General features: G+C 38.6%; 1 protein-coding gene across 1 annotated transcript in view; it reads left to right on the forward strand.

Annotated features, from left to right (window-relative positions):
* The window catches only part of LOC121383679 (T-box transcription factor TBX3-like), a 42,119-nt gene extending 18,571 nt beyond the window's left edge, over positions 1-23,548 (forward strand). Inside the window, exons 2-7 of the mRNA XM_041513772.1 lie at positions 14,930-15,360; positions 16,664-16,931; positions 18,722-18,933; positions 19,689-19,735; positions 20,625-20,804; positions 23,475-23,548. Coding sequence (XP_041369706.1) covers positions 14,930-15,360; positions 16,664-16,931; positions 18,722-18,933; positions 19,689-19,735; positions 20,625-20,804; positions 23,475-23,548 — 1,212 coding nt within the window. The remainder of the gene's footprint in view (positions 1-14,929; positions 15,361-16,663; positions 16,932-18,721; positions 18,934-19,688; positions 19,736-20,624; positions 20,805-23,474) is intronic.
* The last annotated feature ends 963 nt before the right edge of the window (positions 23,549-24,511 follow it).

A 24,511-nucleotide genomic window follows, 5' to 3' on the forward strand; every position in this document is an offset into this window, starting at 1 on the left:
GGGCTACGTCCCGCACTATAAAACGAATAATAGCTTTCAATAGCTAGCTAGATTAGTACAATTCTTCCCCTCTCCTTGAATTTCTTTAAACTCAAGAGAAAGTGGGGTGGGGGGCTTTTTCTCTTTTGGGTAAGATGAACTTACGATTAGGGACTTAGGGAAATAGGTACGACCGTAACATTTTAATTAGGTCAATAAACAAGCAGCATTCACCTTTAACTGCAACACTTTGTATCTAGGCACTTTGCACTGACTAATGATAACAGAATGAATGAATGAATGAATGAATGTTTAACGACACCCCAGCACGAAAAATACATCGGCTATTGGGTGTCTAACTATGGTAAAGGCAAAACATGAAGTGCTAATCATAACAATGCACCCAACCACAAATAAACAAATAATGGCCCAGCACATTCTTAAATGGAGTCGGACAAAAGAATACCGGCTCCAAGTACAAGAGGGGGTTTGGACAAAAGAAACCAAACCCAAAAAACCAAACCCAAATAAATAAAATAAAACTTTCCTTGGGCAACTTGCATGAGGCACGATTACATCGGACACAAGAAAAGAAGGATGGGCGCTAGAAAGGATAACAACGAATGCAGACCGACCTTTAGCTCCCGGACACATGGACGTTGCTATTGAGTCTCCCCTGGATTGTCATCGCACGATCTGAACAGATCAGGCCCTTATAAGGGCCCCTGTGGGCAACCTAGGGAAACATCTCTCAACACCTCCTTGGTTCTAGTAACGAGCTACATTTGGCAAACTAAGTTCCAAAACATATATAGCACCCCCTTTTGCATCTGGTGGACCGATTAAAAATGCACCAAATTTTCTTCATTCAAACTGCGCATTTGTTCCCTTTGGCATTAATCCTACGGGACATTCCAAATTCCATAACACCCCCCCCCCCCCCTCCCGTTACCGACCCCGGTCGGGCTGCTGGTGCTCTCTTGCACCTGTCAGTACAAGCGGTCCCTTCTCCCACCCACCCTACCCTTTCCTGTCTTGGACGGAGGAGCCGACCGAGGCCGGTACCTGTGCCTATGACAGGCGTGCGCTCAAACAGCTTGCTCTGAATGTGCACGTTAATCCCTATAAAACATAGCATAACATAACATAACATGATATCTTCCAAGGCTGAAAAGAGTTAAATTTCACTACATTTTGTTGTCAGTATGTACTATAATATTAAAGATAGCGGCGACTGCGAAATTTACAGAGGGTGGGGTGAGAAGGTTGATGCATGCTTCCCGGAAAATTTATTAAATAAAGGAAAATTTGCTTGAGCTAAAAGAGATGGAGCTCCTGCTTTTAAAAGAGCATACCGCATTGACGTATCCAGGATGTCATATTGGGGGACACCAACATTGGATGTGGGCAACCACACTGTCTCAGAGTCGTGTTATGGGACGACAATTAAATATAAAAGGTGGGGGGGGGGGGGGGGGGGGGGGGGAATTGCGATTGGTGAGGGGGTGGACATCAACTGATAAACGATATGATATTTGAGGTGGAAAGGGGGTAGGCGGTATAACATGGTCCAAAAAAATGCAATTCTAGAATTCATACTTATTGTTGTGCTTATATCCAATTAAGGTTCAAGCACGCTGTCCTGGGCACACACACCTCAGCTATCTGGTCTGTGTGTCCAGGACAGATGATTTGATTAGTGGTTAGTGGTGTGAGAGAGAGAGAGAGAGAGAGAGAGAGAGAGAGAGAGAGAGAGAGAGAGAGAGAGAGAGAGAGAGAGGTGGGGGGAGGTACGGAGTTTACACCACCCGGGATGCGAAACCAGTACCTACCAGATTAAAGGTTCAATAATAGATGCGCGTTTGAATGTGTAGATTCTTCCCCATGCCCTGATTTTGCGTTCAAAGCGTGTATTTGACCTTTGTCACAGATCGGTGTGATTATGTGTAGGCGAACTGCGTTTTTAACTACCTAAACTATCTTGGAAACACCATTCGTGGCATGCATGAAACTTCTATAAGAAACAAAGAAGTATTATTAATGGACATTAAGGCTCGTATATAGATAGTTTCAATAAGAGAAGGAAGGATATGTTTTATTTAACGACGCACTCAACACATTTTATTTACGGTTATATTATGGCGTCAGACATTTTAAATAAAGAGCGTCTTGACTGGATGTGTACGAAGCGTGCGTTTATAAAACGCATGCGGCTAGCCGCAATGAAATAATTGTATATGGTGTATATGTCCAATAAGCAAGCGGCATATGCATTACATCGGTAGCAACAGTCTGTATCAGCCTTAATCGATGTCTGATAAAGATTCTTCTCCCAGCTGTCTCTCTGAAATGTTGTCCGTCTCTTTTCTAATGTGTATGTACAGCCGGAAACCATGAACACTCGCATAAAATAACGTGGAATGAAGGAAATGGTTTATTTTTTGACGCACTCACACACATTTTTATTTACGGTTACATGGCGTCGGACATATGGTTAAGGACCACACAGATATTGAGGGAGGAAACCCGCTGTCGCCACTTCATGGGCTACTCTTTTCGATTAGCAGCAAGGTATCTTTTATATGCACCATCCCAGAATAGCACATATCACGGCCTTTGATGTACCAGTCGTGGTGCACTGGCTGGAGTGAGAAAGTAACGTGGATGGAGACAGTATCTCTGTCTAGTGTCAAACTATAGACATAAGTGTACGGGCTCTCATTTTTTGGTAGGGGGGTGGGAGCGGGGGCAGGCTGGCTTTTGTCCGAATTAAACGAAAATGCCCGAATCTGAATAACAACATCGATTCATGTTAGCATTATAGCAAACAGCTATATAGTGTTGCAAACCAATCAGTACACATTTTTACATGGATTACTAATAACTAATTTTGAGAGTAGAATGATAAAAAGGTCTCAGGTTAGCACATTTTCCCCGAATATCTGCATCATTTTTTCTCGAATTTGACGTGTTGCACCAGCACTGGGGTGGCAGTTGGCCGCCCCTGCCACCCTGCCTCGTACGCCTATGACTGCAGACCCGATATACGACAATGATACACCATCTAATTCTTGTAGGAAGTCATCGCCATAACTGTGAGATACATAGGTGATGGAGGTCGCCTATTCTGTATTATCGACCGCAGTTAGTAAACATTCAGTTAAACCAAAACACCAGTTCGATAATAAATACTATATGGACTTATATACAACAGATCCACCACCACCACCACCAACCCTGTTACATTACATTACATTAAATTCACTCATCTTTTTCCTCCTGTTAAATTATATCATTTAATATTATTCCCATAGCCATGGATTAATAATAAAATGTGTACTATTCTCCATTTTGAAATTTAATCTTTCTTTCTTCCTTTTCTGTTATTCCCAGAAGAAATGTTTATTTTTTAAATGTACGAATAGTCATTACTACTACTACTAATAATAATAATAATAGATTTTTATTTCAGATCAGAGATCCATAGAACATATATAAACATCACATACAAAACTGATTACATAATATACAGCAGCTTGTGCCAGCGATTTACACATACAGATTTGACGTACACAGTTGTACACCGCAGGTGGGCAAGTAGGTGGTTTGAAGTTGTTTCGATTCTGCTCTTCAGCGAATATGCTGTTGAGCGAAGTAAAGCGCCAAAGCTTTTTACTCGATGACTGACAAACATCTTGCTGGCACTGTATGGTCGTCGTTGTCCTATCATCCATCGGTATGCATTATTATAACATATGTTCAGATCCTTCATGGTATCCTTCTTAAATTTCACCCATAATGCACCCGCGTACAAATAATACAATAACTCACAAATAATTGTGTTTTAACAGATTCTGAACATTTTGCAAATCGCCGCAACAACATGTTTGCACGTACACAAAGGGCTAAAAAACTGTCCTTTAATGTCTTTATCGTCTTTCATGGTTTTGCATATAATATGACCTAGATATTTATAGTTGTCAACAAATTTCAGTACATCACCACACAAATATATCGAAGGCACATTGATCAACTTCAGAGTTTCTGGCTCAATACACATACAAACAGTTTTCATTGTATTATATATAATATCATAATCTTCTGCAAATTTCTCGCAAATCGTTAACATTTTTCTTAATGCAGAAATAGATGGGCAAAGAAGTGACATATCATCAGCAAAACTGAAGTTATTTAGAAACATCCCACCAACATTACACCCAACTGCACATTTTGACAACTGTAGGTTAAGGTCATCAATATATATATATTAAATAATAAGGGTGACATTACCCCACCTTGACGGACGCCATTTGTTACATTAAACTTACAGGAAATATATGCACCCCATTTTACACTAAACAATTGGGTTAAATACCATGCTTTGAGAAAGCGAACTACAAAAGTAGGCACGCCTTTTTTCAAAAGTGTCATATATAATGTCCAGTGATTTACTCGGTCAAAGGCTTTTTTCGCATCCAAAAAGCAAACATACACAGGACTACCTTGTGAAATGTAAAAGTTAATAACTTCCTTAAAAGCAAATAAACACATATCGGTGGATGTCCCACTTTTAAAACCAAACTGATAGTCCGATGTACTCAGGTCTGTTCGTGATAACAGTACATGTTCCATAACTTTTGATATCACAGTTGCTAATGCAATTGGACGGTAATTGCCTTTATCTGTTATGTCTCCGGTTTTTTTGTTTTTCACAATAGGAACAAGAATAACATCTGTCATACTACTAGATACATGCCCGTGTACAAGCATGGCACTGAAACAAACTGATAATAGAACGAATAATCTCTTGGACGCATATTGGAGGTGTTCCGCTGAGAGGCCGTCATTCCCTGCTGATTTCCCACTGCTAAGTTTAAAAACAAACTCCATTACCTCATTGGGATTTACGTTCATTTCAGCAACATAACTTGAATCATTAGCAATATACTCTTCAACATATGCTCGATGATGCTGACCTGTCACAGAATTTAGAAGTTCTTTATAATGTTCTTTAAACAAACCTGCAATATTCTCTTCCCCGGTCACACCATCCACAGTTGTTGCCAATAGAGTTCGTTTATTATTTTCTGTAGAAATATTTTTCCAAAATTCACGAAAGTTCATGTCGGTCAAATTTTGTGCTATAGCATCTGCCTTCATTCTATCGTTCTCATTTTGACACATTCTAAGAGCGTATTTAAACTGCCTACGTGTTTTGTTCATATTTTCACATGTAAGTCCTGTTCTAGGTTTACCATTGTCTCGCCATAACAAGTAGGCCTCTCGAACAATGAGATGTAGATCTTTTACGTAGTTATTCCACCCAGGCACATTTTTGTGATTGTCACTATTACCTTTAATCAAATGTTGAGATACCAATTTTAATGCATTAACAATTTCATTATATAAACTATAAATACCATGTAGATGACCAGATATATTGCAGTTTGGAGTTTTACAAGAAATTGCATCATTAGGAAAAAAGATTTGAGACAAGGAAATATCTGACTCAGCTCTATACGTTTTTATACCATTACTAAAAGCGTAATGTACTATATATATATATATGTATATATAACAAAAAACCAAAAACACACATATAGCTGGTTGGTTAAAAGGCTAATATGAATAAATGTTGTTATCCGGATTGCAGCATTTTTATTTAATTCGGGCTAAAACCAGCCTCCTCATCCCCCCTCCCACTACAAAAATGGGAGCCCGTATACCTGTCTTAACGACACCGATTTCATCAGGTCAGACGTTCTCCCAACGCCGATTCCATCGTACGACAACCTCTACTCCGACAAAAAGCTGATCATAATAGTGAAATCGGCTGTTTTATTCCGATTTTATGGTACGACATATATCGTAGGGCGGAATGTTAAAGATATGTGCCCGGCTTTAGATCTATCGTGGGTGGATCTTGGTAAACCAGGGCCGTAGCTAGCTGGAGGGAGGGGAGAGGGCAAAAAATCCGGAAAAAAGTATAGAAACTTAAAGAAAATAATCTTCTTAAACGATAAAGGAGTTTTAGACTATTAACTACTCAGTCCCCCACCCCCACCCCCCACTCCCCACCCAAACAAAAAATCCTAGCTACGGCCCTATAAACCCACTAGGTTAGTTCTAGTTCTAGTTCTATCCAATATCCAACAGGTGTCGAGGCTAAAGCTTTATCCTAACTGGACGCGAGCGATTATTTTAGAAATCATTGATTTTAATCGCCGTATCCTAACCGAACGCGTGCGGCGCGACAGATTTATATATCGCGTTGTACACTATTACTTTTATTTATGTAATACTCTACAACAGAATTAAAACAGTAACAGCAAAGTTAATTTAATATAATAATAATAATAATAATAATAATAATAATCGTTCTAATATCTTTTCTCGAATTATCTTGACACGGTCTGGTACACGGCATATCAACCATTTTTAACGACAAGACACGACCGCCCTCACCTGCCATTTACGCTTCTTTTTTTTTTTAAGATAGTCTTTTGATTGGCTGTGAACTTGTCAGCTTATTTAACGGGACTATTTTCACGAGCCGAGTGGCAGTGTGTGACATTTTGCGCTGCCAGTCATTATGTTACGGACAGTCCTTGCCATCGCCAGCTTTGTCACATCGCTGTCAATATTCTCAGATTTAGTTGGACTCACGTTTTCGTTTGGATCATGTTCGAGTATCAAGAGGTAACTTTTAAATTAAGGCTACTTGTACACTAAAGTAATCATATATTAAAAAAGGTGGTAAAAATGACACAAATATTGTAAATTGTGTGCTATATTATTTTTGTTTATTGACACTCCACTATGTATTTATAACGTATAGTGATATATTTTATTCACCAAATTTATAATTTGGAAATATATTTTGTACTCTTGCAACAGTGTAAAATAGATGTATAGTTAAAACCAATAATGTTTCAACAAATTGGCGTATGAAGGTGGATCAGAGTAGATGGGCAACCCCCTGGACCTCCCCGCCCCTTCTCTCCCTCCCCCCCCCCCCCCCCTCTCTCTCTCTCTCTCTCTCTCTCTCTCTCTCTCTCTCTCTCTCTCTCTCTCTCTCTTGTTTTAGTTTGGTCTTTATATTGTTTTTATGTTGTTTTTTGGGGTGGTGTGTTCTTTTGTATTGTTTTGTTTTGTATTGTTTTGTTTTGTTTTTCTTTATATATGAACATAGTGTCATATCATTTTGGGTTGATTTGACGTCATCTCCATATTGCTTATAATTACCGAAACGTTATAACCCCATTGGGATGTGAGAGCCATTTTTTTAATGAATGAACGAGCGAACGAGCGAATGAACGAACGAATTAATTACTTAATGTTTAACGACACCCCGGCACAGAGAATAGTTACTCAGAGAATATGTCTAAATAATACTACAGTATTGGCATTTAAAAGTATTCCTGTAGCATCAGCATTAATGATAGTTCATTTTACCAACCCTAAGGGATCCTTTCTAAATCACTTCAGAATATAACAATTTCTATCTAACTAATTTAACAGAAGAATCAATAAAGAAAGAAAGAAAGAAATGTTTTATTTAACGACGCACTCAACACATTTTATTTACGGTTATATGGCGTCAGACATATGGTTAAGAACCACACAGAGTTTGAGAGGAAACCCGCTGTCGCCACTACATGGGCTACTCTTCCGATTAGCAGCAAGGGATCTTTTATTTGCGCTTCCCAAGGGCAGGATAGCACAAACCATGGCCTTTGTTGAACCAGTTATGGATCACTGGTCGGTGCAAGTGGTTTACACCTACCCATTGAGCCTTGCGTAGCACTCACTCAGGGTTTGGAGTCGGTATCTGGATTAAACATCCCATGCCTCGACTGGGATCCGAACCCAGTACCTACCAGCCTGTAGACCGATGGCCTACCACGACGCCACCGAGGCCGGTAGAAGAATCGATAATGACACACACGCGCACGCACGCACGCAAGCACCAATATATTGATCAATTCCTTTTTTGTTTTATTTCCTCGTTATTTGTAGCCATGTTCCTATACCTAAATACTAATATGTGTCCTGTAATCACTGTTTATATTGGTCAAACATGGTGACTAGGTAAATAGCTATATGTTCGATCCTGCGACGCAAGCACCTCAAGCGAGCATTCAACCGACTGAGCTAAATCCCGCCCCTCGTAGGCCATATTTCGTGAAAATATTATTTTACACAATACTAGTTGATACAAAAACTGTATTTTTTGAAAATATTGTTTGACAATACAATATGAAAAAAAGCGTATTTCGTGAAAATATTGTTTTACACAATATTAGTTGATAAAAAACCCCTGTATTTCTTGAAAATATTTTACACAATACAAGTTGACACAGAAAGCGTATTTTGCGAAAATATTGTTTGACAATACAAGTTGACAAAAAAGGTGTATTTCCTGAAAATATTCTTTTACACAATAATATTTGACAAAACATGTTTCTTGAAAATATTCTTTTACAAAATATAAGCTGACCAAGAGCCCCCCCCCCCCCCCCCAAAAAAAAAAAACACAAAAAAAAACACAAAAACAAAAACAACACACAACACAACAACACAACAAACAACAACCCCCAAAAAAAAAAAAAAAAAACAAACAAAAACAAAACGTATTTCTTGAAAAATATTCTTTTACACAATAATAGGTAACACAAAAAGCGTATTTCGTGAAAATATTGTTTCACTCAATAATAGTTGACACAAAAAGCGTGTTTCGTGAAAATATTCTTTTTACACAATAATAGTTGACACAAAAGGTATATTTCATAAAAATATTCTTTTACACATTAATAGTTGACACAAAAAGCGTATTTCGTGAAAATATTCTTTTACACATTAATAGTCGACACAAAAAGCGTATTTCGTAAAAAATATTGTTTGACACAATAATAGTTGACACCAAAAACCCCCAATCCAGATTTGATAAATTTGTGTAGGTCTTAAAGGTTAACTTTAGAATAAAGTAAAGTTAAAGCCAGACAAAAATGTTTTGCCAAGTTGTAGTTGAGTATCAAGAGACGACATTACGTACTATGGTTCCATTTCCAGTAAAAGATTTTTCAATATTATACAAATTATTGAAAATCATGCATAAAAACTGCTTTTTGGCTAAACGGAAAACGGACAAAGAGTTAACTCTCTTGAATAGTGACATAGTTCTTATGATTTGCTGTATTATAAAGTTTGAAACGTAAAACCAAAGTAAGAATAACACTTTTTATTCGTTATTGAGAAGGAAGGGCGTTTTATTTACGGCTATATGGCGTCAGAAATATGGTTAAGGAACACACAGATATTGCGTGAGGAAACCCGCTGTCGTCAATTTACGGGCTACTCTTTCGATTAGCAGCGAGGGATCTTTTATATGTACCATCCTACAGACAGGATAGCACATACCATGGCCTTTGATATGCCAGTCATGGTGCACTGGTTGGATCGTTATTGGAAATAAAAAACATACAGTGAAATAAATTTAAAACGTACATAATTATATGTACATGTATGTAGTTCGATGGCGTTGATCGATAGCAACCCCCGAATGACTAACCAAGTCAGATAGTGTATCTGTTTAATTGACCATGTTGTATTTGGAAACGGTTTAAAACTGTCTCGTAGCAACCAATATGTTATACGTTCACACCCCCGAAGCAGACTGCCGAAACTTTGCATTTCCTTGATCAACAAGGAGTGGACTATGGTGGCATATGTGTATCTTTAAAACACGCTGATTGAACTATCACGATCTAGTATCCCATGACGATAGGCAATATGTTTTAGAAGACAACGGCTATTTGTAGAATTTTTTGTGGGTTGGTTGTTTTTTTGGGTGGGGGTGATAACCTTTATATCTCGACTGAATGTAAAAGTTGTAGCGAGACTAACGGATCGAGATTAACGGCGAGAGTTACAGTAACGGGCAAATGACCTTTGAATCATGCCCCCGAACCCCTTAATTGTCTCCCTCCCCCCCCCCCCCAATAATGTCCACCATGCTACGGGCCTGTTAATTTATATTTGTGAATACCAGGAATAACAAATACCCATTTTTCAAAATAAACAAATTGACAGACAGACAGACAGACATATATTTTCTAAAGTCTCACCGTATGTACACAATAAGAAAATGCAATTTAAAATACAGTATAAAAGTACACAAGCCATTCATTACAGGATCCATGAGAGACTATTAATAGATAAACATATTTTAAATATATAGATGAACGTACATACATATTGCATTTCAATATAATAGTGTCACATACAATGTTCTTATTTATTTTTGTTCGATTATTTCTTCAGGATTGTATTCAACATATTTTTCTAAACAAATTTAAATATGCTGAATCCAAAACCGTGTTGAAAAATAATGCTTATGCAGTCAAAATAACGAAATAAAAAACCCCCGCTTTTATACTTTGATACAACGTATTTTTGACACAATAATAATTTTGCAGACGCTCATATTATGACCTCCAGTAATGTAATTTTTATTATTTATTTATTTTATTAAGCAAACCTATTTTAGAATACAAAAATAAAACATCTATGTTTTCAAACATTGTAGATACAAATATATATAAATATTGTATAATGTTTACAGGCATCGAAATAAGAGGCGACCGTGTAAACGAAATTCTAAGAGGAATTTGTATATTATTTAATGTATTTTAATAGCTAAAACAATGTATTTATATATATATATATATATACATACATACATACATACATACATACATACATATCTATGTATGTATGTATGTATTTATGCCTAAATCCACATGTTAACATTAGGTTTTTTTTAAATTATTATGTTTGTACCTACCATGTACAAGCGCGGATCTAAATTTTAGCGAGGCGGGCTAGAGTAATATCAATGTAATGGGGATCAGTTGAATAATATAACTTTGGATTTGTAAGTGATAAACAATATTGATATCTTATTTCACAGATAGGCCTGGAGGGACCAGGATCTGCGTTGCCCACGCCCACCCCCCACCCTCCACCCCCCGTTTAAAGACCATCTAAATGCGGCAATCTAGACTGCAGGCCTAGCTCATAATTCTTCATGTTATTAGAAAATGTTTTAATACAATTATATATACACATGTACATATTTTATATATAATTATGTAACAATCACACACACACACACACACACCCACACCCACACACCCACACACCACACACACACACACACAGAGAGAGAGAGAGAGAGAGAGAGAGAGAGAGAGAGAGAGAGAGAGAGAGAGAGAGAGAGAGAGAGACGCACGCACACACCCCCCCCCCCCCCCCCCCCCCCCCCCCCCCCCCCTGCAGTTACGATCTCTTCCGATTTTGAAGCCTGGTTTATATTCAATGTCCTAAACTGGATCAGCAAAATTATGAAATCAAGCCAAACCTGGCAATAAAATGATAAAGATTTGCCTCCAACATTGTTGACATTCAATTGGTCTATTATTATTATTCCTAAAGATATATGGCTAATTTTCAACCTCCAGCCCCTAAAATCAGTATCTTAAACATTATCGTTCAGAGATTTACCGTATGAATGTCTCCGAACAGTTTTAAATATACCCATACGGTCATTACCGTACTCTCGTTAATGCACTTTACCTCAAATTTAAGATATGATATGAGCTATGAAAGTATCATATCAAACGTATAGGTTCACACATCGCTATCCACTAAAGTTAACTAACATCACAGGACAGGTTCCGGTATATATGAAATATGGACAGACCGATATATTTGGCCCTGTAGCTGCTGATGAGGTATTGGCAGGAAAACAATAGATGAAATAAATGAAAGATCATAAGCTAGCTTCTCGAGTACTCCCACGTTTAATCATTTTGCAATTAATGATTTTCATAGAAAAGAAATACTGATTAAATATATAAATATTCGTATGACAACGATATATGTTCTTATTGCTGTTGTCCAAGAAGATAAGTTCACAAGGATCTTTAATATTAACCAGTATGCTGATTTCACATTTTTGATAAAAGGTTTTGATGTTTACAAAGAGCAGTGATTGCTGAACACTGGGGTCAGTAGTTCTACTCATATTGGTAAATGTTACCATGGTTTTACACATACATCTGTTTAAATTATCACATGGACTAGTCGATGGTGTACTGTTTATCATGCAGATGTGCATTTACATGGAATCCTTCGCAAATGTTTAGGTGCTAATTTTATGGTCAGAAGGCCCAAAGCACAAAATTCAATGCGGGTATAATTTCAGGTATAACTATTTATATATAAAGCCAGGAAGTTAATATTTTGCTGATCATAAAGAATGACTTGCTACCAACACCAATACCCATTGTCTGGGCAAGCCCAAGATCCAAATGTACCAAAGAAATTACCCAGGAAGCCTGTCTTGATTGTTGACGGACAGGCATTGGTTCAAAGTCCAAAACACGAAAGGAAGAAAATGTTTGAGAAATATGCTGACATGTTGTATTTGATCGCTACAAGTCTCTGTTAACCAAACTAAATGCACTAATTAGAGATATACAAACCCGTGAGAAGGATGCCAATATCTCATACTGAACAAAAAGCAATGTTAAATATAAATAATTTCCTCTTTAAAAAACCCTTTTTTAAAGACTGCTTTGAATGCAAAATGGGTGTATCAGTGTGTGAGTGCTTTCACTGAGGAAGATGTAGTGTAGTAACACTGAGTTAAATGTTGAACAATAAACATCAACAACGAGGAATCAATACCAGAATAGTAGTTCATGCAGTTCACTGTTCAAAACTACCTGACTAAATATTGTTGTACATATTAGTAAGACACTGATGTCCTGTTGGGTTTTGCTTTTTCACATGTCAAATATAGATGAAACAATTGGACATATTTTAGAAAACCATTCCAATAAACATAATATTGGAAACACACCTCTTAGTACCAGCTACATAATGTTGAGTTTGCTTGCTTTTCAGTCTCCGAGATGCAATATTATTATTTCATATGGATTCAAAAAAAAAATGACAGTTAATTTGTAAAGTGTATCACCTGGCAGTAGAGAGCATCAGGTGCGGATTTAGTGGGGGGCCCAAGGGGCCCCCCCCCCCCCCCTATTTTTGGCGTCAAGTTATTACATTTTTTTAACTATAGCATACACTAGAGTGGAATTACACAAAAATGCACTTATTTCAAAATTTCGCGGGGGAGCATGCCCTCGGGCCCCCCCTATTTAAAAATCCTGGATCCGCGCCTGAGCATAGTCAAAGTACTAAATGTTCCACCTGGGAAACTGAAAGGTCCAAACTGTGGTGTTCGCGGATGAGCATTGTGTTTCACGTCATTACCATACAAAGCACGCTTACATATACCTTCCATCATCTTCAACAGTGGATGGGTTTTTATGGATGATCATGAACAACATAAGAATGCCATCGGACTTGGCTTCCAGTTTATGTTAAAGTTTTAGGAAGACTCCTAGCATCATATTTGATGTAATACAGACTTCGTTATAATTACTTATGATATGGTGGCCATCTTGAATCATTGCACACATATGTTGCACTCATATGTGTGGTATGGTGCGATACCTTCTTGCATTTATGGCAGCAAATAATGCCTTTCATTAAATTTGGATGTCGGTTTTATAAATTGTATGACAAATGGCCGCCATATTGTTTTCTGCCATATTGTTTTACAACATTTTGACCAAAAAACTAAATTTTCAGATTTTCAACATAAAATTTTATAAAATAAATGTATTCACATATATGTTAATACCTCAACAAATCCTATAAAAATCATTGGGATACCAAAAGGTTCATTTTGGGTACACAGGGATATCGATTGTTCGGTTAACAACGTTATTTATATAATTACATGTCAAGGATGCAAAGAACAATACATTGGTCATGCCACTCAGCTGAGAGCCAGAGTACGCGTACACAAACAACAAATAAAATAACCAGAAACAAGATGCATACCCTTGAGTTCACATTTAAATACACGTGCGGCATAAAAAGATATTACATTTACCATTTTCCCATTTTATCACATAGCTACCAATGATGAAATGAAAAGAAAGACAAAAGAAATGTATTTTATTAGAAACTTTTGTCCACTTCTTAATTCTCTTCGTTAGATAAAAGCAACCATGACGTAATTAAGTAATTATCAATCCTCTTCTACTGCAGTAACGTCGTAATATGTATGACGTCATATTTAGCAGTTATTTAGCAGTTCCTTTCTGAAGATATGATGAAACATGTAAAAGGAGATTATTTCTTATAATTATTTTTAAATGCATATATTCTGTACACTTGTTTTTTCTTATCATTTATTGCTGCATTGTAAGATGTTTCTGACTAATAAAATATTTATACGATTAAACTTACATATAAATATATTTTCTTGTTTAGAATATCGGTGTCTGTATATTCAATGTGTTTCTGGTCGACTTAATATTTGTAAGAAGCCCAAACTGGATTGTGTCTTCAAATATTTCGTACGTACGAAAAAATAATATTCAAGAAATAAAATGAAATTTAACCTTGTACAAATAGTAGAACGACCAGAAACACGTTTAATATACAGCCACTAATATTTTATGCAGTTGATATGTAATTACAATAGTTAAAAAGTCTCTGTCTGTCAATAACATCCTAAAAATTGCAGCAAACTCAGGAATGTCCCTTTAAGGTGATTTAGCGCCACGATCGCTTCGTAGAAAGGCGTTAGTTGTTTACGGTAAGTTAACTGGTGGTTGGTGAGAAAGAAGTTAATGAAGTTCACTGTATCATTAAAACTCGCTTTAAGTGGGAGCCAGTAGCGAGGTGCGAACCCAGTACCTACTAGCCTTACGTCCGAAAGCTTACCCACATCACTGTCGACGACGACGGCAAGTGCTGTAACGTCTGTACACGACATTATGTATTAATAAGTTACTTCAACTTACAGGAAGCGCTAGATCTGTCCATCATGAGACGAGAGCTGAACACGCTAGACTGTCACGATGGCAGTCGTTTGCCCAAGAGAGCTGAACGTAACGTCCTCAAAGTCGTCACCCTAGCTGCCGTCGGCGACTGCAGGCGACGCTTGTCGGATAGTAGCGTCATTAAGCGTGTTGGCAAATCTGTACTTAACAAAAGTCCAAGGATCGAAAACGTTCGGACCTCTTTGCTGCTGACGCCGCCGCAGCAAATGCCGGCGAAAGCCAGCGTTAGTGACATCAGCTGCAGCAGCATCAGTAGTAGTCCCTTAACGAACGTCGTCGACAGGGACACCGCTGTAAGAGAGACGAACGGAGTTCACTTGTCTTTCCATGACACGCTGCTCTGGTCTTCCTTCAACAATCTGGGCACTGAGATGATCATAAATCGAGTAGGACGGTGAGTAGAAACACATCTTAGATCTCCAAATCTGATCAGGGCCCGTGCTTATAAAACCTTTAGAGTCCAGACTCAATCTCTAATGACGTCACACGCATACAATTTGCATGGTGTTGTCATGACATTAGTGTCTCAGACTCTATTAGAGTCTCGAGTCTAGAAGCATCAGGCCCGGTCTGATCCTTATATAGTTTATTAATTTCTGTGTGTAGGCCATCGGCCCATATACATAATCGTTTGTAATATACAAGAACATACTGTCAATATATAAAATACATACACATACTAGCAAGTAGCAGATCTATATTTGGACATTAGAAATGACCACTGTTTTAATGTTATTTATCATTAAATATAAGAATCAAATTTCCCCAAACACTAATGCAAAAAAAGAATAGATCTGAAATTAGATGTTTATGTAGATTTTTGTGTGATGCATATGAACGGGTTTTAACTGAATCTGTAAGCCAAATCAGGGTTCGGTATATAACCAATGGTGTCTACTTTAAGGTTCCATACCACCATTAATTACTCCATGCAGTTAAATATAATTTCTATGTCAGAATATCTTCTGTCAAAAAACAATCAACACTATCGAAAGGGTCATGTGACTACTAATTTGAGGTAGTGCTCTCAACTGGCAAGTACCGTGTATAAACATCAACATATGTCGATCACGAAATATTTCAGTCAGTCACCCTCATGTCAGAATACCGCCCGGTGTTGCTGTTATACAAGTGGCACAGTTGTTATGAGTACTACATTATAGAAAGTAACTTCAAACCAATGGGTTATTTAAATTTATCCTATAACTTACCCATGATATCCATGTTATAAACCCAAGTGATAATTTACTTTATTAACCCGGTTAATAATGGTATGCAAATTTGCAAGTTCTCTAGGTAATGTGTTGCAGGTGATGGGTCATTTGCTTACAAGACAACAAGACCCGTGTACCTGAGCGTAACGTTTTCAAAGATTTGTTTAAAATGCGTAACGTCAAACTAATCTGTGCTAATCGTGATGACGTTATGTTATCGATGGCGGCGACTTTAGTACTGTGATTTACTAAAAAAATAAAAATAAAATGTTATTTTAGAAGTGTTATAGGATAAATAGAATTCGCTACTCGTGTTTTATAATATGTAAAATATCAACCTCGTCTGGTTAATCGGTATTTGTCTCGGCAAAGCCTCGACAAATACCGATTAACATTGACTCCTATGTCACATTTTAAGGTACCTTTTTCAAAGAAAGACCCATATTTATTTCATTGGTGAATTTCCTCTTTTTGTGCCCGCAGACGAATGTTTCCCCACGTGACTGTCTCAGTGCGAGGTCTGGACAAGGGCTTGCTGTATGACGTATTTCTGGACGTGTTCTCCGCAGGCGACAGGCGATTTAAGTTCATCAGCAACAACTGGATCCCCATCAGCCGGGCGGAAGTGGAGCCTGTCAGTCTGGCCTATCAGCACCCGGACTCCCCCAGCACGGGCAGGTTCTGGGAGAAGAACAAAATATCGTTCGCCAAGATGAAGCTCACGAATAACAAAGACTCTGCGGACGCGAATGTAAGCGCAGTATGTCGGTTACCAGGACATACATATATTGATATTCAACAGAGGGGGTGGTGCTGGTGGTGGTGGTGGTGGTCGTCGGGGGGGGGGGGGGGGGTGGGGGAGTGTAAGTTGTGGTAAACACAGACACACACACATACACACATCCAGAAACACACACACACACACACACATACACACACACACACACAAACACACACACATACACGCACACACACAGAAACACACACATACAGAACACAGAAGCACACACACACATATACATACAGAAAAACACACACACACACACACACACACACACATATATACATACATACAGAAACACACAAACAAACACACACAAGACACGCAAAGACACACGTACACACACAGAGAGAGAAAAACATACCAACACACACAGAGAGAGAGAGAGAGAGAGAGAGAGAGAGAGAGAGAGAGAGAGAGAGAGAGACCCAACCACACATATTTACACATGTATACAAAACATATATATATATATATATATATATATATATATATATATATATACATACATACATACATACATACATACATACATACATACATCAATACATACATACATACATCAATACATACATACATACAGTCAACCTCGACATACATACAATATATAGATATGCATACATCAATACATACTAACCAGTGCCAGGTCTGTGCACAGTGCCATGCACGTAAGCGGGATCGATCGCGTAGATTATAGGCCCCATGGATGTCTGGATAACTCAGAGCGAATCGTGGATAGTCTGCAATTTGCGGGCGATTCGGTGCCACAGGTTCGAGTCCCAGCAGCGGCATGGGACAATGTGTGAGGCTAGAAAGGATTTAATTATTCCCTGCGCCAATGCATTGATATCTATGTATGTAACAGTTAAACTCGACATACATACATACATACATACATGTACATACATACATACATATGTATACATACATACGTATACATACATACGTACGTACGTATGTACATACATTCAGTCAATCAATCAACTATTTAACCTATCCAAGCACCTATCCATCCATCCATCCATTCATCTACCCATCCACCCATCCAATGTATCCATCCACCCACCCAATGCATTCAGCCATCCAATCCCTCCCTCCCTCCCTCCCTCCATCCCTCTATCCAGTCGTGACGGTGTTTTTATGTTGCACCGGCCTTGTGTCGTGTTTAAGCCATCAGGCATAAGGCTTGTAGGTGCAGAGTTCGCAGCTCGGTACCGGCTCCCATCCAGAGCGAGTTTTAACGACTCTATTGGTAGGTGTAGGACCACTACTGCAACCTCTTCTCTCTCATTAACCAATAACCAACTAACAACTAACCCACTGTTCAGGAAGACATCCCAGATAGCTGAGGTGAGTGTGTGTGTGTGTGTGTGTGTGTGTGTGTGTGTGTGTGTGTGTGTGTGTGTGGGTGTGTGGTGTGCGTGCGTGTGTATGTGTGTCTGTGTGGTGTTTGTGTGTGTATGTGTGTGGGTGGGTGTGGGTGTGTTGTGTGTGTGTGTCTGTGTTTGTGTGTGTGGTGTGTGTGTGTGTGTGTGTGTGTGTGTGTGTGTGTGTGTGTGTGTCTGTGTCTGTGTGTCTGTGTTTGTGTGTGTGTGATGTGTGTGTGTGTATGTGTATGTGTGAGGTGTTTGTGTGTGTATGTGTGTGTGTGTGAATTGTGTGCGTGTCTATCTGTGTGTACCTAGGACAGCGTGCTTGAACCTTAATTAGACATAAGCACGAAAATAAGTTGAAAATGAAAAATGAAATGTATGTTGCAGATTTTGCTGAACTCGATGCACCAGTACATGACTGGTGTCACCATCGTCCGTCACACCGAGGACTCGGAGGCGCGGCAAGCGACCAGGGTCTGGTTCCCTCTCACTGAAACCAAGTTTGTCGCAGTGACCGCCTATCAAAATGAAATGATCACCAAACTGAAGATCCTCAATAACCCGTTCGCTAAAGCCTTCAGAGTGTTCGACCTAAACGAGTATGTTGTTTGTGCTAACAGTAACAGGTGGTCGTGGTGGTCTCAATGATAGACAGACAAAAAGACGAAGGGTGTGTGTGTGTGTGTGTGTGTGTGTGTGTGTTTTTCTTTCTCTCCCTATCTGCGTTTCTGCCTCGATCTCGGTAGCTCTCTCTCTCTCTCTCTCTCTCTCTCTCTCTCTCTCTCTCTCTCTCTCTCTCTGCCTCTATACCAGTAGCTCGCTCTCTCTCAATCTCTCTCTCCCCCTCTCTCTCTCAATCTCTCTCTCTCCCCTCTCTCTCTCTCTCTGCCTTTCTCTCTCAGTAGCTCTCTCTCTCTCTCTCTCTCTCTCTCTCTCTCTCTCTCTCTCTCTCTCTCTCTCTCTCTCTCTCTGCCTTTCTCTCAGTAGCTCTCTCTCGCTCGCTCGCGCTCTATCTCTGTCTCTCTCGCTGTCTCTCTATCTCAGTAGCTCTCTCTCTCTCTCTCTCTCTCTCTCTCTCTCTCTCTCTCTCTCTCTCTCTCTCTCTCTGCCTCTATACCAGTAGCTCGCTCTCTCTCAACCCCCCCTCTCTCTCTCTCTCTCTCTCTCTCTCTCTCTCTCTCTCTCTCTCTCTGCCAATATAACTATAATAGGCTTAAGTATCGTTATACAAACATTCCTCTTTTTTTTTCTTACCTTGTCTTCAAATAATAAACTGCACTGTGCACAGTGTCCTTTGTGTGTGATTGTCATGCAAAATATCTTTCCTATTTGACATGTTTATAATTGTTTTCAGTGCCAAAGATAAGAAACAAAATGTCAAACGACGTCACACTATAGCATGTAAGTATTTTAACTCAGTATGTTTTAGTGTCTGCAAGAGACAGCCAGTGTAAATGCTACAATATCGATGATACAAGTCAGTGAGTCATTAAGTTATTTTATCTCAGATATCAAAATTATTTTACCAATTCGCGCGACAGTCATGAACATTTCTGGGTGAGCTTAAGTTTGTTTTTTCCAGGTGTATATAACAATAATTATCATGTGCAATAATAATATACGTTTTATTAAAAAAAACCCCACACACCTGAAGTATCGCCTGGCTCTGCCTTGGAGAAATGTCTTGGTATGCTTATCCAAGGAGTGTGGGGTGGCACTTAATTGAGAGTCCGGGCAATTTGCCTTGCAAATGCACAAAGAGATGTTTTATTGTTAAAGGAACAGTACTGAGTTTGTTTCAAATGTAAGATATTTCCGACTAACAAAGCTAGTTTTGATGATGGCAAAAGCACTGGCGTAGCCAGGATTTTAGATTGGAGGGAACCCACTATTGGGGGGGGGGGGGGGGGGGGGGGGGGGGGGGGGCACACTATGTTTGGTGTTATAAAATTTAATAGTTAAAAAAAAAAAAAAAAATTACTGCCAACTTAGAGTCCCCTTAGGGTGTCCCGATACTTTTCCGCAAAAGCATTGTATATTAAACGCCCGTTGTACCCATTAAATGTTTTTTTTAAAAAAAAAAAAAAAAAAAAAACACTGTCGGATCCAGAAAATCCATTTACGGGGAGGGGATGGTATGGCAATGGCATATAGCTGAAAGGCACAAATGTTCCCGAAGGGATTCCTCGGAACCAAAAAGCAAAAAAAATGAAATAAAAATATAACTGTCCCGTGGGTCCCCCTTAGATCCGCCACTAAAAAATTATGCTATTTTATCCAATATTTCCAGATATCGGCGAGAAGGACGAGCCATTGACGAAGAAACAAATGAGGAACTACTCTCTGGGAAGCCACGAGCAGAGGAATACTGTTGTCTCCAGCATATTCGAGTTCTCTCCCTTCGACCACAGTAGCGACCATGACGCGGAAACGTCGCAAAGCCAAGCGAACACTCGAGCACACGAGCCAAGTAGGCCTAACTTTTAATCTCAAACTTTAAAATTAAATAAGACACTTTTATGTTTTAAAGAGAGTAATTTACGTATTTGTAAAAAAATGTTTTAAAGTTTATTTAACGACACCACTAGAGCACAATGATTTATTAGTCATCGGGTTTTGGATGTTAAATATTTGGTAATTTAAACATATATAGTCTAATTCGCAACATTTTTTCCATTAATAACAAAGGATTTTTTTTTTTTATGCACCATCCCACATACAGGATAGTAAAAACCATGGCCTTTGATATATCAGTTGTGATGCACTGGCAATAATGTAATCTCCAGAGTTGGGTAAACAGTGCTCCCTATCTCCCACTTTCGAAGCCTGTTATTTGTATTAATTGTTTTATTTATTTTCCTCCTAAGGTTCAAGAACGTTGTCATGGACACACATTTTTACTACCAGAAGTGAATTTCACAAACATTATAACTTTACGTCTAGGGTTAGCGGTCGTACGTTAACAAATATTTGGTATATCTATTACACGCAGAAATGACGTCAGTATGGAAAGTTGGTCCAGTCCCATGACTAGTTGTCACGGGGATCCTATAATACCCGTAACTGAATAAAACACGATTATCCAAATATCTCTCCTAACTGTATATCTATTAGATCTCTCTGTATCGGGCAGTGTATACCCGAGTGGCTCGGCTCTAGGTATATCAGAGATACGATCTTATATGAAGTGTATGTATATATAGCACGTTAGTTCACTAGAAAACACAACAAAACACAATACACTTTGGAATCTGTATTAATACTATGCTGACACATGTACTGCCGCAGTAGTTAATTAACAACAACAAACAATAACAACCCAGAACTGATCACTTAATTAGTTAATCTCTAGGTGTCTAGTTTACACAACATTCTAATCACTTCGCCGTGATACAACACGCACATGTGTGATAATTGAGAAACGCTTCCAGGGGAACTTAATTAATAAAGGAATTACAACTCTATTCCTAACTGGTTAATTTTTAATTAACCCTTAACTACTCATTCAGTAACCTGTAATACAGAATTAATACTGGTACCTATGACAATAAAGACAATAACCTACAGTTTACCTATGTCCTCTAGAATGACCGGCTAAGCTTTATATTTTTAGAACAGTGAAGCCTACAATTTACTTCGTCAGTTACCGGAAACACTGTTTCAGATCCGGGACGAGCGCCCCAATTTTTACTCCTGTCACTGGGATCCTATAATACCCGTAACTGAATAAAACACGATTATCCAAATATCTCTCCTAACTGTATATCTATTAGATCTCTCTGTATCGGGCAGTGTATACCCGAGTGGCTCGGCTCTATGTATATCAGAGATACGATCTTATATGAAGTATATGTATATATATATAGCACGTTTAGTTCACTAGAAAACACAACAAAACACAATACACTTTGGAATCTGTATTAATACTATGCTGACACATGTACTGCCGCAGTAGTTAATTAACATGTGCTGTGGAGCGAGATGTAGCCCAGTGGTAAATCGGTGGCCTAATGCGTGGTCGGTCTTGTATCGATTCCCGCCTGTGGGCTATTACTCGTTCCAGTCAGTGCACCGCGACTGGTATATCAAAGGCCGTGGTATGCGCTAAACTGTCTGTGGGATGGTGCATATAAAAGATCCTTTACTATTGATGGAAAAATGTAACAGGTTTCCTCTCTAAGACTATGTCAAAATAATAGCGAAGTGTTTGACATCCAATAGCCTATGATTGATAAATAAATGTTTTCTAGTGCTGTCGTTAAACAAAACCAACTTTAACTTTATAACAATAGGATAACAGTCATAAATTTACATTTACGTGCAAATTGCATGTACGATACCAAATCCACGATAAAAAAAAAATTCAGTTAGTTCAAAATATCCATAAATATCTTTTTCTCTCTGTTCCATATTACGTTATTTGCAGCGTGTAATAGTTATAGGATATTCAACGAGCTTCCATTTCGTATCATATTTATGTCCCGAGAGAAATAATTTTCAGTTGTCACGAGTTTTTAGCGAGTGACAATGAAAATTATTTCACGAGAGACATAAACATGATACGAAATGGTAGCGAGTTTAATGTCCTATTTATTACCATATTATAAATAATCGATCTTAATTTAGATCACTCATTTCGTTTGGTTGACGTTCCTGTAAGATTGTAGTGCGCTGTTACGTCGCACTTGGCGTTCTAGTGGGACGTATCACTTTGTTCCAACGGTTACAAGTATTTGGTATGTATTACCCACATGGTTAAAAAAATATCTTGGTATCAATCAAATAGTTCGCGAACGTTAGCGAAACGTTCGCTGGATGAAGTTAGGGCCGAAAACGCATTAGTCTTTGCAGTGCGCCAGATTATCCTTAAAATATAGCATTATGATTATTTTGCTCATTTAGATATTTACCAAATATCTGTTGGCTTTAAGCGGCGTTCCCACTGTGCAATTAGTCGAATTGTCGCATGCGATTTGTCGGCCGTACAAAAATCGGAACGTGTATTAGGTGTTCACACGGTACGATTCGATCGCATGCGACAGGTCGGTGCGACTAATCGCGTAATGATAACGCCTCATAAACAAAAATGGTAGGAATCGTTCCATTTTAAAATGCATACATTTTATTGTTCTTTTTTCAGTAAAATGTGACCCACCGGAGGAGAAAATTCGACCCATTTTCTTAAACCCACATCAGCCATACTTGGCCAACTAGCACGTTTATGCCGTATCGTAGTCGAGGCGATCCCGGGATTCGGTGGCCGCAGTAACTTGGCCACCCGCCGCCCGTCGCAGATCGCTTCAGAGACGTCGTGGTGTAGGATATTTGCTTCGGCAGATTTAGTCACGGATAGACTGGGTTCATTCATTCGTCCATTTGATGGGGATGTCACGAGGCACACTATTGGTGCACTGTTGTTATAGATATAAATATATATTTTTTTTACTTTCTGTTTTAAATATAATAGTAATTTTTGTAACGGGGTGAGGGTGGGGGGCGGGTTGCAGGCTAATTTTTTCCCCCTAATTAACTGAAAATACACGAATCTGGACAACAAATTTTAGTCATTAACATTATTTCAACGAATAATTATGCATTTTCACATCAATAACAAACTAATATAGTGAGTAGAATGATGGAAAAGGTTTCAGCAAGCTCATTTTGCCCGAATATTTATATCTTTTTGGCCCGAACTCGTATACCGGGGGGGGGGGGGGGGGGGCCCTGGGGGTACACTAGTCCCCCTCCCCCCAATATTATTGGTAGTAAATCTTAAGGCAAAGATTAACTTTATTTGTAGAATGCAGGAAATTGCTTTTCTGGACATCTAGTTATCAACATTTTATGGAGGAGTATACCCCCCGAACATCCTAGAAACTTTCCTTTACGCCTTCGATCTCAGTCAGCCCCACCCACCCCCTCCAATGTCTACTTGCTTCCGCCGTTCCTGATTTAGAAAGGCTTCTAATGGGGCTCGTCCTTAACATTTCGTAAGAAAATTGCTTAATAAATAATGTTGGTAATGATGCAAGTTTAATACAGTTCCCATTAAACATATTAAACTATTTTACTCTTACAATATACTGCTGATTGTCAGTTACTCCCAGTTGTAAACCTCAGGAGTCGTCGCCTAATGTCTGTATATCAGAAATAAACAAAACTGTAATGTGTAATGTC

The sequence above is a fragment of the Gigantopelta aegis genome, chromosome 10, assembly GCF_016097555.1.
Source record: "Gigantopelta aegis isolate Gae_Host chromosome 10, Gae_host_genome, whole genome shotgun sequence".
Lineage (NCBI taxonomy): Eukaryota > Metazoa > Mollusca > Gastropoda > Neomphalida > Peltospiridae > Gigantopelta > Gigantopelta aegis.